Raw genomic sequence first — 16,384 nt, forward strand, 5'->3', positions numbered from 1 at the left:
TCAATCAACCCTTCCTTTTTCTCATTGGTTATAGCTAGGTAGTCTGTAATCTCTAACCATGTGTGTACAGGGTCTGGTACAGTCTTGGCTGGGGTCTGGAGGCGTTACCATCATAAATAACAGCTGTTGCACAAAGAAGCTCTAGCTATAATTACTATGTCTACACCTAGCCTATGTATTCTTCAGGGATACAACCAGACCTATTTTCAGTGCTGATGATCTCTGGAGAGCATGGTAGACACAGGAACGCAGCAATTGCCAGACTGGATCAGGCCATCTCATCCCATATCCTGTCTCTGATAGTGGCCAGCACCAGATGCTAGAGGAAGGTGCAAGAAACCTTGAAGTGGGCAGATGTGGGATAATCTGCCTCCCACATTATGTCTCATCGCAATCAAGACAATTCCTTTTTCTCCAGAAAATTTAAACTTTACAGAAGGGAAAATAAATATTCACATATTTTAAACATCCTCAAACATACACATAGGGATTCTTAACTTAAAACTGGGAATATCTATTACTGGTAAGGTCAGTTCTGTTCCTCCCCATTCATTCTCCTTCATTGCAATAAATCCCGTCAATAAAAGGAAAACTACAGGGATGGCAGAAAATCAGACACAATGCTCAGACTTAAAATCAAATTTATTTAGAGGAAAAAAAATGACTTTACAAGAGGATGCTGCTGCTAACTAGAAAGGAAGATAAATAAAAGCTTGTTACAAAACCTGATGGTTTCTGGCAAATTACAGAAAAACTGAAGAATTTACAGTCAATAACCAGCTCACTTTTTACATAATTACAAATTAACATACAGCAATTGTTTTACCCTATTTTTTTAAATTTCATTTTTGCAATGTTTAACTTTTTTATTTTTATTTATTTTACAGATTCAACATGAAAAAATGCAAAGCATAAAAAACCCCCCCAGAACTGGATGCAGAGGTATAGAGTGTTATTATAACGCACATCCTCAACATTCTGTGGATTGCTCTAGTGCATTCCAGATTAGTACAAAATAAACACGAGGCTAAACTTTAACCATAGGCAAACTGAACTGGACATAGATGTTCTGAGTCAGTGTTTATCACCAATAAAGAACAGAGTTAAAAATACATAAGACTGTGAATGTGATCCGTATGTACAAACTCTTAAAAATACACACAAAGCTTACTGCTGTATGTAAAGAACTACATCCTTTTTCCCTCCAGGCAACGGAAGCAGAATATTTTAGGGCTGAGCTTCAATGTCAGTGAAGTGCATGTGATGGGAAAAGGCAATGAGACCCTAAAAGGTATACTGATAGTGGTCTTCCAATTACTCAAGAGCATGAGAGGTCCAAGACTAAACCAGTTCAGCTTGCCTATCTTTAAAACTTAGCGAGATCATTGGATAGAGAACTAATCATGGATCGCTGCCCCTTCTGACAAATAAAATAAGAATTACGAGTACTCGGGGATGATTTATTTCATAGGTTAACTTAAATTATTTTAAGTTTACAAACCTGGCCAGCAGGCAGAATAGTTTCCAGAGTTCCGGTTAACAAGGAATGTTATGCTAAGTTTAAAGGGGCAATCAAATCCTTTGTTGCCACCTCTGACCAGTCTTCCCTTGCCCAACTATCCAGCTATCCCAGACAACTCCCATGAGATTTGGCACCCACTACGCTCTCCCTAGCCCGATGTCTTCAAGGCTCTCTTGCATAATGGACTGGATCAGTGAAAGCTTCAGGGTGTTTTAGGAACCCAAAGATGTGAAGATTACCAGACTCTACAAATACCCGTGAAAGAAAATATAAATCAGACCAATCTAAATTTATACCTGTGGTCAGACTTCAAGAGCTATGTGTAGTGAAAAGCTCCGGCCATCTCAACTGAAAGCAAGTGCTCCCATCCCAGAGACATAGCCTATGAGGTCCATGGATGTACTGCATAGTAAAGATCTTAGTACATGGAAATAGCCTCATTGCACTTCACTCACTGGCTATACCCCTTACTCTGGGTTTCTTACTAGAGAAAGAGGAAATAGAAAATAAGACCTCAATGGTAGCATTGCTCTTTACACAGCATTCTCCACCCTTGCTAGGGAGGTGATATCGATACCGATGCCAATGCCATGTCTCTACTTTACCCTGCGGGAAGCCAATCCCTCCTGCCCTGCCTAACCCTCTGGCAGCATTGCTGCTCTTGATTTTCCTCCAGCGTCACATGTAAGATGAGTCTTCCAGGCTAGGGAGTTGGGCTAAGTTTCTGAAGAAACTAACCAAAAGGCTGAGCAATAGATGAGTCCCACAAGGAAAGAGACGGTTCTCAGCTCACTACATTTCCAAGGGGACAGAGGTAAAATTCATACTTTCTGAACTTTGGGCTAAAAAAAAAAATTTGGAAAGATTCTTTCCCACCACGGCTCCTAAATCTCTTTAAAGCCTAAATTATGCAGACTTCACACTTAAATATTTTGTAACGTCTAACCTCCTTCCCAGATTGTACTAGGGATGGGGAGAGGAAGGAATTTGTCCGATTGTCTCAATATAACCAAAAAGCAGCGAAGGAAGTGACAAGACAGATTCCATTTAAAGCATTTTATGGCATCGAACAACATAGAAACTTATATACTGAGATGATCACTTCATTTAAAAGATGCTGACATCAAATCCCAGGCAATCCCTTTGATTCTATAGACCGTTTGCTACAGCTGCAGTCTGATCACAGATTGCTGGCGTGGCCAGAAGTTCCCCAATACTGACTCCCCGATATATTTCATGCCAAAATTACATCCCTCACTATGCTATTCACTGAAGCTCCTTCTACTGTGTAGTAAGAGTTACCATGCCAAGCCTTGCCACAGGCCTAAGGGAGATCTGACCCTCCCATCAATGACAAAGTAGCAAAGGGAGCTCAAACTGCAGCTCCTTGCAAATTAATCTTATCCCCGCACCAGCACGGAATTCACGCAGCCACTTCTGAACCTGGCTGTCATGCAGAGCAGCACAATACATAGTGGGTGACTTTTGAGAGGACCAGGCCTTAGAAGCCTAGTGGGATGTCAGGTTCGGGCTAAGAAATAAAGTGCACTCAACAAACACGAGCTAGATGCCAAGCATGGAAGTGGAACAAACATAATTCATTAATTAAGGCCAGGAAAGGAAATTAATAAAACACTGGTGCTGCAAAAACTGACCCACTTAACACTACCCCTGGGACCATGCACTAACTGGGTAATGCTGGATCATCTGCAGGGATCAGAGTGGGAATCCATCTCCATGGACGAGTTCCAACCTATCAAGGAAAACTTGAGCAAAATGGATAAATAATAAAAACCTTCAGTTCCCTAAAAATGAATGAAAATGGAGGAAAGAGGAGGGTGGGACTACAGGCTTTAATCTAATATAATCAAATCACACAGCAATTTGTATCCTCCAATGACAAAGGGTTTCTGTTCACCACAATACAAACACAAATAACTTTGATAACATGGGCAGCCAACCGCCTGGTGAAACACAGACTGAGCTTATATAGTTCCTTGAATGCCATTCTATTTACAACAGGACTAGAGAGACAAGCAATTCAGCCATGGGATTTCATCCCCACTGCCCCTAGGTGATGTGCCTCTATTCAGGAGTGCCGTTTTGTAAGTTCAAGAAGTGCTGGCTTTAGGGAGATTTACCACTGGGGCAGAAGAAAGCACTCACACGGGCAAACGCTCCTACAAACTAAATGGAATCCTTCAAAAATATTAGCCAGCTAAGTTCTGTGTACAAATTGGTAACCATGCCATACACTGGATTGAGTTCCAGAATTTCCTTTCAGCACATTCACTTTCACAAGCAGGCGAATATTAGGGCAGAGGTTCTTTAAATTAGCTGTGGCTGTTGTTTTTTCCTATTTCTAAAAATCACACTCCAGCCTTAGGGCATGAATTAATGCCCGCTGAAGCCAATGGAGAGACACCCATTGATTTCCGATGGCAGCGAATCAGGCCCATACACCAAGAGCAAAATTTGGCATTTTATCTTGCCTCAGAAAGGTATGGGAATATATAAAACAAACCTGTTTAAACAAGAAAATGGAGGGCCAGTAAGGTTCCAGACAAAAACCACTGCCTCTCTTCCCAAATTTTTGTCTGGCCTGGAGATACTTTGCCTTGAAGGCAGCTCTCCAGCTGGAATCACTTGTACCTAACCGCTCTTCAGGCAGGACACGGGCTGCTATGCAGCACTGAACACACCCTGGTTTTGTATTATGCAATGACAAAATAAAACCATTGGGTTGATCAAGCTCATCTTTAAAAAAACAAAAGAAAAATAAAAAAATAAAACAAAATAAACTTTTTTCTAAACCAGACCTCTTTCAAATAAACAGAAAGATAAATATTTTTGCAAGCCCAGCTTGCAATTAAGAACAAGCACCAAATAATATTTAAAAAAACAAAACAAAAAGATAACCTCAGAAAACATCTTACTTTTTTTTTGTTTTGTTTTTTGAGCATGAATTGTTTAGAGAGCTTCAAAAGCAAGCAGGCTATTCAGGAGTCCCCCACTGATTGAGACAGACCAATCTAAGCACTCATGTTGCTGTTGCTCATTATTAAAGATGCTAGCACTGAATTCTGAAATCTACTGCATGTAACTAGCTTGTGAGGCGATATAAAGCAAATCAGAATCAAAACATAGTGCAAAATTTTTTTAAAAAGGAGAATCTGTGGGAAAAGAAATGACTGCAACAGCTTCAAACTGCTCAAGGGATTGAAGCAGACAGAGTCTCATGACATTTACAAATCTGCTTAGGTAAATCTCCTGAGGCGTGTGGAAAGAACAATGAATTTAGAAACAATTCAGCTTTGTGCATGTATCTCCCTTGGTCTTCACACATTACCACCATACTTAGCATTTGTATAACACCTTGCATCACGAATGCACTGAGGGCACATCTGCTAATTCTCACAGGTAATGATTATGATCCCAATTATGCAGATGGAGAAACTGAGGCAAAGAGCGGCTAGGAGACTTGCACACAGTGAATCAATGATGGTACTGGGAGCAGGACTCTGGAGCTCCTGACCTGCAATACAATGTTCAGTCCATTAGGACACACTGTCTCTCCAGTAAGTGTATGTAAGCACACAGTACTGTACATGTATAATTACTGGGCTTTGTGTTCCTTCCTGTTCATCTGCTCACACAAGTTGTTCCCCACCTCAGGTTACAACCTCTGCCATCTCGTTTGAGTGCTCTAGAAATTGCTATGATGTTGCTTTGGGTTAGAAATGAGCTATAGGAGCTGATGGAATCTGGAGAAACAGAAGCCCAGTGATCATACAGATGGCATCACTAAGAAACGCCAGGGGAAGGAAACCACAAGCAGTAGGTTAAAAAAAGTGATTCCCAAATGGAAGGTTCTCACAGATTTTTACGATGGGACAGTGAATTTGTAACAAAACAGTGTTGATCCCAAATGACTTCTTGCTGGAGAAATGTAATTTGACAAAGGAAGCCTTGCTCGGGAAGAGGAGGGAATAGACTGTAACTCACACATACACATTAAAAAGCAGTTGTCACTTGAACATAGTCTGTTCTGGCTTCCTGGGATTACTTCACAAGAACAGCATCCTTTTTCCTTTCCGGATCATGTTTTTAACATATCCAAAGACATTCTGTTTGGTGCTGGAAATGGATTAAATTTTAATTCCTCTGCCCCAAAGAAATCCTTGGGAGTAACTTTTGATTGTATTTTTTTTCCACTGTTGCTGCTGCTTAGTGTTTGGTACCTTTCTGAAATGAAGCATGTAACATACAATGTGCTTGGAAGGGGCATGAGGGCCAATAAAGATACACTCTGAGCATTAAGGCTAAGATATTTAATATCTACATGCTCCCTGAAAGTCATCAGGTATCCTTGGACTGAGCTAAGCTAACCCAGCTTGTCTGTACAGACTGTAAGTATATCCCAGTGGATACACAGACACATACATACATACATACATATATATATATATGCCAGTGTGTATGCACCATTTGCAGAGTCCTGGCCTTTTGCTAAATACTTGGTTTTGGTTGTATTCCCCAGGAAAGAAGAATTTGGAGGCACAGACCCCTTGGGCCATAGTCTTTCATCCTTTAGCAATAAGAAGAGACTGGGAACATCCATTCCTACTTTCAACCAAGATTTGCACCCGAAATGGGTGCTATTTGCAATGTAGTCAGCCTCTGCAGCCAAAATTCATTAAAAAAACCGCAGGACAGAGCCCCTTTCCCACCATCTGCAGCCTTTACAAATGTTTTATTTAACACATGGAGAGCTGGTCGGGTGCAGGAGCCAGGAGTGTGCTGCAAAATGTGGGAGGGGAGGTTTCCACTGTACAAAGGCTGAGAATGACTGATGTGCAGAGGGAGAGCTGCTCATGCTTTGGCCCCCTCAGATGCCTGTATAGCTTCTAACACGTACAGTGGAGAGGGAGGCTCATCCCTGCAGAATTAGGAGCAGACATTCAGCAGAAGATCTCCTCGCCCTCTGGTGGTGCTTCTGATGAATGAGCATCTGGGAAAGGAAAGCCAGCCATGAATAACCAGAAGAAACAGGCAAGGAAAGGGTCTATGTTAAAACAAACACGGCCTACCACCCACTGTCCCATTCCCAAGGACATGACAACCTTTCTGGGTGGGTGACATTTAAAATACACCTTTTAGTTGCTAGACCCACCAGTCCCATGACCATGTAACTGGCGTGCAGCAAAATTCCTGTGAGTAATCCACCAGCAGCCTTTCATCCCTGAGGTGCTGGGTTCCAATTTTCACTGGGTCACAAGTATGATAGGTTTGAGGCTCACAAGTTAGTCTCCAGTTAATATAAATCCACACGATAAAGTGATACAACTGTATCACTTTACACTGGCAGGTCAGGAGTGATGTGCATCAGCTCAGAGAAGAAGGAGAGAGGCAACTGGACTAGCCAGGGGTGCTACCGTCAGGAATAAGGTGCACTGACAGAAAAGGGAAGGACTCAAACAGCAGGGAGGTACTGCAAGAGAAGATTTCATGGACATAAGCACAGGTTTCAAAAGTTTTCTTAAGACCTAGCCCTGGCTCCGGCTCCAGACAGTGTTTATCAGCACCTCCCTTGCATAAACATGGAGATTGCACAAAAGAAGTAGAAAAATATAAGGAGAGCCCAAGCTTTGAAGCCACCTAGGTTAGGTTGGGAGAAGGGAGCATTGAGTGCCCCCTTGACATCTGCTGATGGGATGCAACCCATCAGGCTTGGTGTCAGCATAACTCCCATGGCTGCAAAAAAGGTGCTCCCATATTGAAGCCCTGGAGAGCAGCAACAATGCCATATAGAAGAGAGCAGGGGGGAAAAAGCAGAGAATGTCATCATGTCTGTTCTCTGCAGGCATGGGACAACACCTCTCCCTCCCAAACATGCAAAATCACCTTCTGCCGGAAAATCCACTCACGACTTCCGTTTTTCTCCACCCCTCGCTCGGTTATAACCCACCCCTTTGGGCTCCATGGCTCCCTAAGGTAAAACAGCCACAGACTGTTAACCCCTAATGATCTCCTCAGGCCCCATTTGACACTCACCAGCAGGTTGGGAGCGGTGTCCTTTGCCCTTTTTCTTCTTGTCCTTCTTCTCCTTTGGCTTGGATAAACCGAAGAGGCGGGTGGGCTGCTGCACCTCGGCTGCCTTGTTAGTCTGGTTCGTTGCGCTAAGCAAGTGGAAAGTGCTTTTCTCTTTGTGTGTCCTTGAGAGACTGTTCCTTTTGGACGACACAGACAGTCCTGCATCAAAGTGCCCCTGTTTGGGTATGGAAGAACCGTGCTGCATGGAGTCCTCAGCAGTGGGCTGGGAGAGAATCCTCACTGTTTTATCATGGGGATTTGAAACCTGCAAAGAGGAGAACAGAAGTGTTTTACTGGCAGAAGCAGGCAGGGCTCAAAATCCTGGGGAGGGTAATATTACCATGACTGCTGCCAGAGCCTGTTGCCCGGCATGCCACCTATAACCACCACCCAAAAGTCATCTCCCAGTCAAATGGACATCTTCTCCTAACAAAAGCCAAACAGCCAGAGGCAGCGCTCTCCATCCAAGGGGAAGAGACAAAGATTTTAAAGATGAATCCTTCCACTCCTTTCCAGATACAGATGGTGGCACAACTACCTATGGGAGAGTCCTCTTTAAAAATCTAGGAAATCCAGGCTCCTTCCCCCTCCCGGATGCAGATGGTGGTAGAAGCCATGGGAGCTTCCTAGGGAAGAGAATGTTGTAGGATGTACTGATGCATGACGACAAGTGGAATCTTCCTAAGTATAAAAGACAAGGCAAAATATTGTACTGTTTTTCTAATGTGTCCTCCAGCAACATAACTGAACCCAAGGTATTTAAAGGGGGGGGGGTTAAGACATGAATTCCTATCCCTACACGCTCCATCAAACATCCCTATTAATAGCTTTGACATGTTCTGGATGTTGCCTGCTTCCAAGAAGTTGTTTCCTTTTGATGACCCTGGCATCTTATTGGTCTTCAGCAGTATTTTCTCTCAGGTGTTCATATAGCACCCCCGGCCAGATTATCTGAGCTTCCTGCAAGTAAGTTAGAACTAGATGATAATACATACAACTTCTTTGTAGAATGTGGCATGCTTATCTGCTCTCATATAGATCATAATTCACAGGGCCGTGTTCATTATTCAAAATTGCATGAAGAAATTTCAGCCCCTGGGCTGCTCAGGAAACTGGGGGTAGCAAGTATTCCTCTGATTATCTGCTATTCAGAATTTACTGTTGGAGATAAATGATTGGTCTATTAAGTCACACGGTGCTGTTTCCACTCCCTGAACGCATGACACCACTTACGCTTCAGCCCAAAACAAATTACATTTTGTTATGGAATTAATTCTGTGTCTTAATTAAAGATCTGCTCCAGGCCTGAAATCAGATTTCTGCATGTCCGTATGAACTACAGCTCATTGAGAAGTGTACATGGTCCCTGCACGCAGCTGTAACTCTGTACAGCTCTGTCCCAAGCCCCTCTGCTCTATTCCCACCCTCACTTGCTGTGTCGTGTCTATATGCTAGACTGTGAGCTCGTGAGAGCAGGGACATGTCCAGCTAGCTGTTTGTTAGGCGCCTTGTTTTCCCCAGGAATTTACGTTCGAGTGTGTGTGTGTGTGTGTGTGTGTGTGTGTGTTGGGTGTTAGTTCACATATATAAATATAAGGCCTAGCAATGTAGTGGCAAGGCTTATACTGGGGGAGCTGTTCAGCACCAAACTTGTCACCACCAAGCTGCTTCTGTGAATGCTCAGGGTTGTGGTCAGACCAACAGCGTGTCCCAGGCGAATGGACAGACTGCATATGGAACAATCTGTGCTTGCCTGTACGTTCCTCACAGGTGAGCAAAAATGGTGTGAAAAGGCCAAAGTGAAATGCACCAGTGATTTCTCCATCAACATCCCAGTATATGCTCTTCCCTGCCATTCGATATCAGACCAGTGAGGAACGTCTCAAAACAAGCTGGCCAAACACAGATATGTTCACAGATGACCCCCACTAGAAAGACAAAAGGCACACTATGATTTCACATACCCAGCAGGACCTGTTAGGAATCTTGATTCCACAACATTCTGAGCCCTGGTCTACACTAGGCGTTGAGGTCAAATTTAGCAGTGTTAAATCAATTTAACCCTGCACCCGTCCACATGACAAAGCCCTTTTTTTCGACTTAAAGGGCTCTTAAAATCAATTTCCTTACTCCACCCCCGACAAGGGGATTAGCGCTGAAATCTGTTTGGCTGGGTCGAATTTGGGGTACTGTGGATGCAATTAGACGGTATTGGCCTCCGGGAGCTATCCCAGATCGCTCCATTGTGACCGCTCTGGACAGCACTCTCAACTCAGATGCACTGACCAGGTAGACAGGAAAAGGCCCGCGAACTTTTGAATTTCCATTTACTGTTTGGCCAGTATGGCAAGCTGCAGATGACCATGCAGAGCTCATCAGCAGAGGTGACCATGAGGGAGTCCCAGAATCGCAAAAGAGCTCCAGCATGGACCGAACCGGAGGTACGGGATCTGATCGCTGTATCGGGAGAGGAATCCGTGCTATCAGAACTACGTTCCAGTTTTCGAAATGCCAAAACATTTGTGAAAATCTCCCAGGGCATGAAGGACAGAGGCCATAACAGGGACCCGAAGCCGTGCCACGTGAAACTTAAGAAGCTGAGGCAAGCCTACCAGAAAACCAGAGAGGCGAATGGCCACCCCGGGTCAGAGCCCCAAACATGCCACTTCTATGATGAGCTGCATGCCATTTTAGGGGGTTCAGCCACCACTACCCCAGCAGTGTGGTTTGACTCCTGCAATGGAGATGGAGGCAACACAGAAGCAGGTTTTGGGGAACAAGGAAGATGATGAGGTTGTAGATAGCTTACAGTAAATAAGCAGAGAAACTGGTTTTCCCCGACAGCCAGGAACTGTTTCTCACCCTGGACCTGGAGCCAGTACCCCCCGAACCCACCCAAGGTTGCCTCCTGGACCCGCCAGGCGTAGAAGGGACCTCTGGTGAGTGTACCTTTTAAAATACTATATAAGGTTTAAAAGCCAGCATGTTTAATGATTAATTTGCCCTGGCATTCGTGGCTCTCCTGGATATACTCCCAAAGCCTTTGCAAAAGGTTTCTGGGGAGGGCAGCCTTATTCCATCCACCATGGTAGGACACTTTACCATTCCAAACCAGTAGCACGTACTTGGGAATCATTGTAGAACAAAGCATTGCAGTGTATGTTTGCTGGCGTTCAAACAACATCCGTTCTTTATCTCTCTCTGTTATCCTCAGGAGAGTGATATCATTCATGGTCACCTGGTTGAAATAGGGTGCTTGTCTTAAGGGGACATTCAGAGGTGCCTGTTCCTGCTGGGCTGTTTGCCTATGGCTGAACAGAAATGTTCCCTGCTGTTAGCCATGCGGTGGGGGGAGACAAAATGAGACCTTGTAACGAAAGCACATGTGCTATGTATGTAATGTTAACAGCAAGGTTTACCATGAAAGAGTGTACCCATTGTTTTATAAAATGTGTCTTTTTAAATACCACTGTCCCTTTTTTTTTCCTCCACCAGCTGCATGTGTTTCAAGGATCACAGAATCTTCTCCTTCCCAGAGGCTAGCGAAGATTAGAAGGTGAAAAAAATGCACTCGCGATGAAATGTTCTCTGAGCTCATGCTATCCTCCCACACTGACAGAGCACAGACGAATGTGTGGAGGCAGACAATGTCAGAGTGCAGGAAAGCACAAAATGACCGGGAGGAGAGGCTGAAGAGAGTAAGTGGCGGGCTGAAGAGGGGGCTGAAGCTGAAAGGTGGCGGCAGCATGATGAGATGAGGCAGGATTCAATGCTGAGGCTGCTGGAGGATCAAACTAATATGCTCCAGCGTATTGTTGAGCTGCAGGAAAGGCAGCAAGAGCACAGACCACCACTACAGCCCCTGTGTAACCAACCACCCTCCTCCCCAAGTTCCATAGCCTTCTCACCCAGATGCCCAAGAACGCGGTGGGGGGGCCTCCGCCCACCCAGCCACTCCACCCCAGAGGATTGCCCAAGTAACAGAAGGCTGGCATTCAATAAAAGTTTTAAAGTTTTAAACTTTTAAAGTGCTGTGTGGCCTTGTCCTTCCCTCCCCCACCACCCCTCCTGGGCTACCTTGGTAATTATCCCCCTATTTGTGTGATGAATTAATAAAGAATGCATGAATGTGAAGCAACAATGACTTTATTGACTCTGCAAACAGTAATCGAAGGGAGGTGGGGAGGGTGGTTAGCTTACAGGGAAGTAGAGTGAACCAAGAGGCGGGGGGTTTCATCAAGGAGACACAAACAGAACTTTCACACCGTTGACTGGCCAGTCATGAAACTGGTTTTCAAAGCTTCTCTGATGTGCACCACACCCTTCTGCGCTCTTCTAACCGCCCTGGTGTCTGGCTGTGCATAACCAGCAGCCAGGCGATTTGCCTCAACCTCCCACACTGCCATAAACGTCTCCCCCTTACTCTCACAGATATTGTGGAGCGCACAGCAAGCAGTAATAACAGTGGGAATATTGGTTTCACTGAGGTCTAACCGAGTCAGTAAACTGCGCCAGCGTGCTTTTAAACGTTCAAATGCACATTCTACCACCATTCTGCACTTGCTTAGCCTGTAGTTGAACAGCTCCTGACTACTCTCCAGGCTGCCTATGTATGGCTTCATGAGCCATGACATTAAGGGGTAGGCTGGGTCCCCAAGGATAACTATAGGCATTTCAACATCCCCAACGGTTATTTTCTGGTCTGGGAAGAAAGTCCCTTCCTGCAGCTTTTGAAACAGACAGAGTTCCTGAAGATGCGAGTGTCATGTACCTTTTCCGGCCATCCCACGTTGATGTTGGTGAAACGTCCCTTGTGATCCACCAGTGCTTGCAGCACTATTGAAAAGTACTCCTTGCGGTTTATGTACTCGCTGGCTTGGTGCTCCGGTGCCAAGATAGGGATATGGGTTCCGTCTATGGCCCACCACAGTTAGGGAATCCCATTGCAGCAAAGCCATCCACTATGACCTGCACATTTTCCAGGGTCACTGCCCTTGATATCAGCAGATCTTTGATTGCGTTGGATACTTGCATCACAGCAGCCCCCACAGTAGATTTGCCCACTCCAAATTGATTCCCGACTGACCCATAGCTGTCTGGCGTTGCAAGTTTCCACAGGGCTATTGCCACTTGCTTCTCAACTGTGAGGGCTGCTCTCATCTTAGTATTCTTCTGCCTCAGGGCAGGGGAAAGCAAGTCACAAAGTTCCATGAAAGTGCCCTTATGCATGCGAAAGTTTCGCAGCCACTGGGAATCATCCCAGACCTGCAACACTATGCGGTCCCACCAGTCTGTGCTTGTTTTCCGGGCCCAAAATCAGCATTCCACCGCATGAGCCTGCCCTATTAGCACCATGATGCCCACATTGCCAGGGCATGTGCTTTGAGAGAAGTCTGTGTCCATGTTCTCACCACTCTCGTAACCGCGCTGACATTGCCTAGTCGCCCAGTTTCACTTTGCCAGGTTCTGGTGCTGCATATACTGCTGGACAATGCGTGTGGTGTTTAATGTGCTCCTAATTGCCAAAGTGATCTGAAGGGCTCCATGCTTGCCGTGGTATGGCATCTGCACAGAAAAAAGGCGCGGAACGATTGTCTGCTGTTGTCCTGACAGAGGGAGGGGCGACTGACGACGTGGCTTACAGGGTTGGCTTACAGGGAATTAAAATCAACAAAGGGGGTGGGTTTGCGAGAAACTGAATGGCCGCCTGTTTAGCTGTTTAGCTCAAAACTGTTTAGCAGGCCGCTGATTTCACAAAGGGAAGGAGGGAGGGAGGGAGGGAGGGAGGAGAAAATGAAACAAAACAAATCTGGTCTATTTCTTGTTTTGAGCCACTTCATCTATCTTTATACATCTTGCTGGCAGCAGACTGTGCAGTACGACCGCTAGCCATCATCACCTCCTGGGTGCTCGGCAGAAGATGGTGCAGTATGACTGCTGGCCATCATCTTCTGCTGGCTGCAGATTAAAAGACAGTGCACTGCCGGTAGGACTCAATCGCCATGACACGAAACAAGGGAAATGACCTGGCTGAGTCACTCCCATGTTTGCCCAGGCGCCCAGTTAAAAGAGCACCCAGGACTATGTCGACAACGGCTACCAGTCATACTGCACTGTCTGCTGCCAAAAGGCAATAAACTGCTGCTGTGTAGCAATGCAGTACCACGTCTGCCAGCACCCAGGAGATGTAGGGTGATAGTGAGCTGTGCCGGCTCCATGATTGCCGTGGTATGGCGTCTGCACAGGTAACTCGAGAAAAAAGGCACAAAACAATTATTTGCCCTTGCTTTTACGGAGGGAGGGAGGAACAGGGGCCTGACGATACGTACCCAGAACCACCCACGACAATGTTTTAGCCCCATCAGGCACTGGGATTTCTACCCAGAATTCAAATGGGTGGTGGAGACTGCGGGAACTGTGGGATAGCTACCCAGAGTGCAAAGCTCCGGAAGTCGACGGTTGCCTCGGTACTGTGGACGCAGTCCGCTGACTACATGCACTTAGAGCATTTGTATGGGGACACACACACTCAACTGTATAAAGACGCTTTCTACAAAACCGACTTCTATAAATTTGACCTAATTTCGTAGTGTAGACATACCCTGAGGAACGTCTTTTGCCAGATGTCTCACCCTGCAGCCTTCTGAGACATAACAGGCAAAACATAGCCCCAAACATCAGGTGCAAAAAGAGATGCCACTGTTAGAAATCAGGCCCCACGTACCAGCGTCATAGCTTCTAGATCTTACATCTAGTCTGACCTCCTGTATCACATGGGCCACAGAACCTCCCCTGGTAATTCCAGTACTGAATCCATCAATTGTGACCAAACTAGATCATCTCTTTTAGGAAGACATCTTGTCACCCTATCCATGTGCCCTGCCTGGGAACTCAACTGGGAGCAGGGTGATTACCTGTCTGAGGTCAGGCTCCATCTGCACTGGGGGTAATCGTGCCACATCTCTCTTGAGTTGATCCTTCTCCCTTTCCAGTTGTTTCTGTGCTGCGCGCAGCCGCTCCAGATCCATCTGGTAGGTTTCTTTCCTCCACTTCAGCTCTTCCTTCTCCCTTTCCAGATCCTTGTGCCCCTTCTGTGCCTGCTCCTCTCGCTGGGTCAGCCACACCTCCCGCTCTGTCAGCTCCTTCTCCCGGGCCTCCCACTCCTTCTCCCTCCTCCGCTTCTCCTCCTGGTGCTGGGCCTGCTGCTTCTGCAGGTTAGCCAGCTCCTGCCGCTGCTTCTCCAGGCTCCGCTGTTTCTCCTGCTCGATCAAGGAATTTGGCCGGGATGAGCTCCGTGTCAGCGCTCTCTCACTGAGAATCAGCTTCTGATCTTCAATATAAGTATCCTGCTGCAACACTACAGCCTGAGGGGAGAAGCAAGGACAAAGTCAGTGTAGTGCCTCCCTTCACTGAATGCACAGACATGCAATAACTCTAACATCATGAGGCATCTCGCAATTGTAGTAAGGGCAGGGGAATGGGGAGAAAGGAGGGGTATTTCATTAATCATTGTTAACCCTTCTCTGAGTCCAGAACCTAGTAATGTTGGTTTATTTGCCCTGATGAATCCGAGGGCCCAGTAGGGCTGGTTTATTTGAGGTACTTATTTGTAAGACACAGAGTAGGCCTGATTTGCCACGCACTTGTAGCCCCTGCTGGCCTGGGCAGCAAGAGAGCAGGGGACAGTACAGAGTCACTAGGACACAGGACTGGACCCTTCAGTTTCACTATGGATGGGCAATGCAAAGGGAAGCGGGTGGAGGTGAAATGCTGACCTCACCACAGTCAACACTTACTGAGAGGGGTTGCTGTTTGGGAAAGAAGCACGTCAAAGCAGGGTACTATGTTTACGACCGACCTACCTGCAAAGTGCTGAGCAGCTTGTGGAGGCAGGTAATGCTTTGGAGAACATGCTGTAAGGAAACAAAAGCACAAGAGTATTGCTGTTATACCTCACTTTACTGTCTGACCACAGGCAAGGCCCATTTTCTTTTCCATTATAACTCTAGCAACGAGCAGGGCTCCGTGTTTGTCATGGAGGTTGCGGAAGTCCGTTACTTCCTGTGACCTCCATGACTTCTGCAGCGGCCAGTGGGCTGACCCCAGGGCCACCCGAGCAGCTGGCCCCATGCCCAGCCGCTGCGGGAGCAACTCTGCAGCCAGCCACTCAGGTGGCCCCACAGCCAGCTGCTCCTGGAGCGGCCCTTGGGCCAGCCGCACCGGCTGCTGCTCTGGCGGCTCTGGGGACTGCCCGAGCAGCGACCGATGTGGCTATCCACAGGGACTGCATGAACAGCTGGGCCCAGGGCATCTGAAGCAGCCGCTCGACCCCACAGGGCTCACCACAACTGGCAGCTGGCTCCACAGGATTTCCCCCCTCCCCGCAGCTGGTGCCGCAGGCTCCACCCTCCACCCAAAGATTTAAATCAGGGATATTTATGGTATAAGTCATGGACAGGTCATGGGCGATGATTTTTTGTTCCTTGCCTGTGACCTGTCCATGACTTTTACAAAAAATACCCCTGATTAAATAGTAGCCTTAGCAATGAGGCTTACAAAGCCAGGCCATTTTATTTAAAGCCACACAGACATCCTTCTACTTCCCCCGACTCTTCCCATGCTCTCTTCCCTGTATTTACTTATTCCAAACACACGTACTGATCACAGGTATCTATTTATCCATCCATTTCTCTCGGGCATCTCAGAGACATCTAAGATAACCTCACCCTGGCCTTCCTCAGAGATCAGTGAAGCAACCAGTCATTGAAA

At 46.2% G+C, this 16,384-nt stretch overlaps 1 protein-coding gene across 10 annotated transcripts in view; it reads right to left on the reverse strand.

Annotated features, from left to right (window-relative positions):
• Positions 1–624: 624 nt before the first annotated feature.
• The window catches only part of AKAP13 (A-kinase anchoring protein 13), a 339,098-nt gene continuing 323,338 nt past the window's right edge, over positions 625–16,384 (reverse strand). For all 10 annotated transcript variants that reach the window (XM_043493947.1, XM_043493946.1, XM_038418967.2 and 7 more), the window contains 4 exons: positions 15,478–15,528; positions 14,530–14,979; positions 7,577–7,880; positions 625–6,533 (listed from right to left, as the gene is read on the reverse strand). In XM_043493947.1, the coding sequence (XP_043349882.1) occupies positions 6,484–6,533; positions 7,577–7,880; positions 14,530–14,979; positions 15,478–15,528 (855 nt within the window). In that variant the 3' untranslated portion in view covers positions 625–6,483. The remainder of the gene's footprint in view (positions 6,534–7,576; positions 7,881–14,529; positions 14,980–15,477; positions 15,529–16,384) is intronic.

The sequence above is a fragment of the Dermochelys coriacea genome, chromosome 10 (genome assembly GCF_009764565.3).
Source record: "Dermochelys coriacea isolate rDerCor1 chromosome 10, rDerCor1.pri.v4, whole genome shotgun sequence".
NCBI classification, from domain to species: domain Eukaryota; kingdom Metazoa; phylum Chordata; order Testudines; family Dermochelyidae; genus Dermochelys; species Dermochelys coriacea.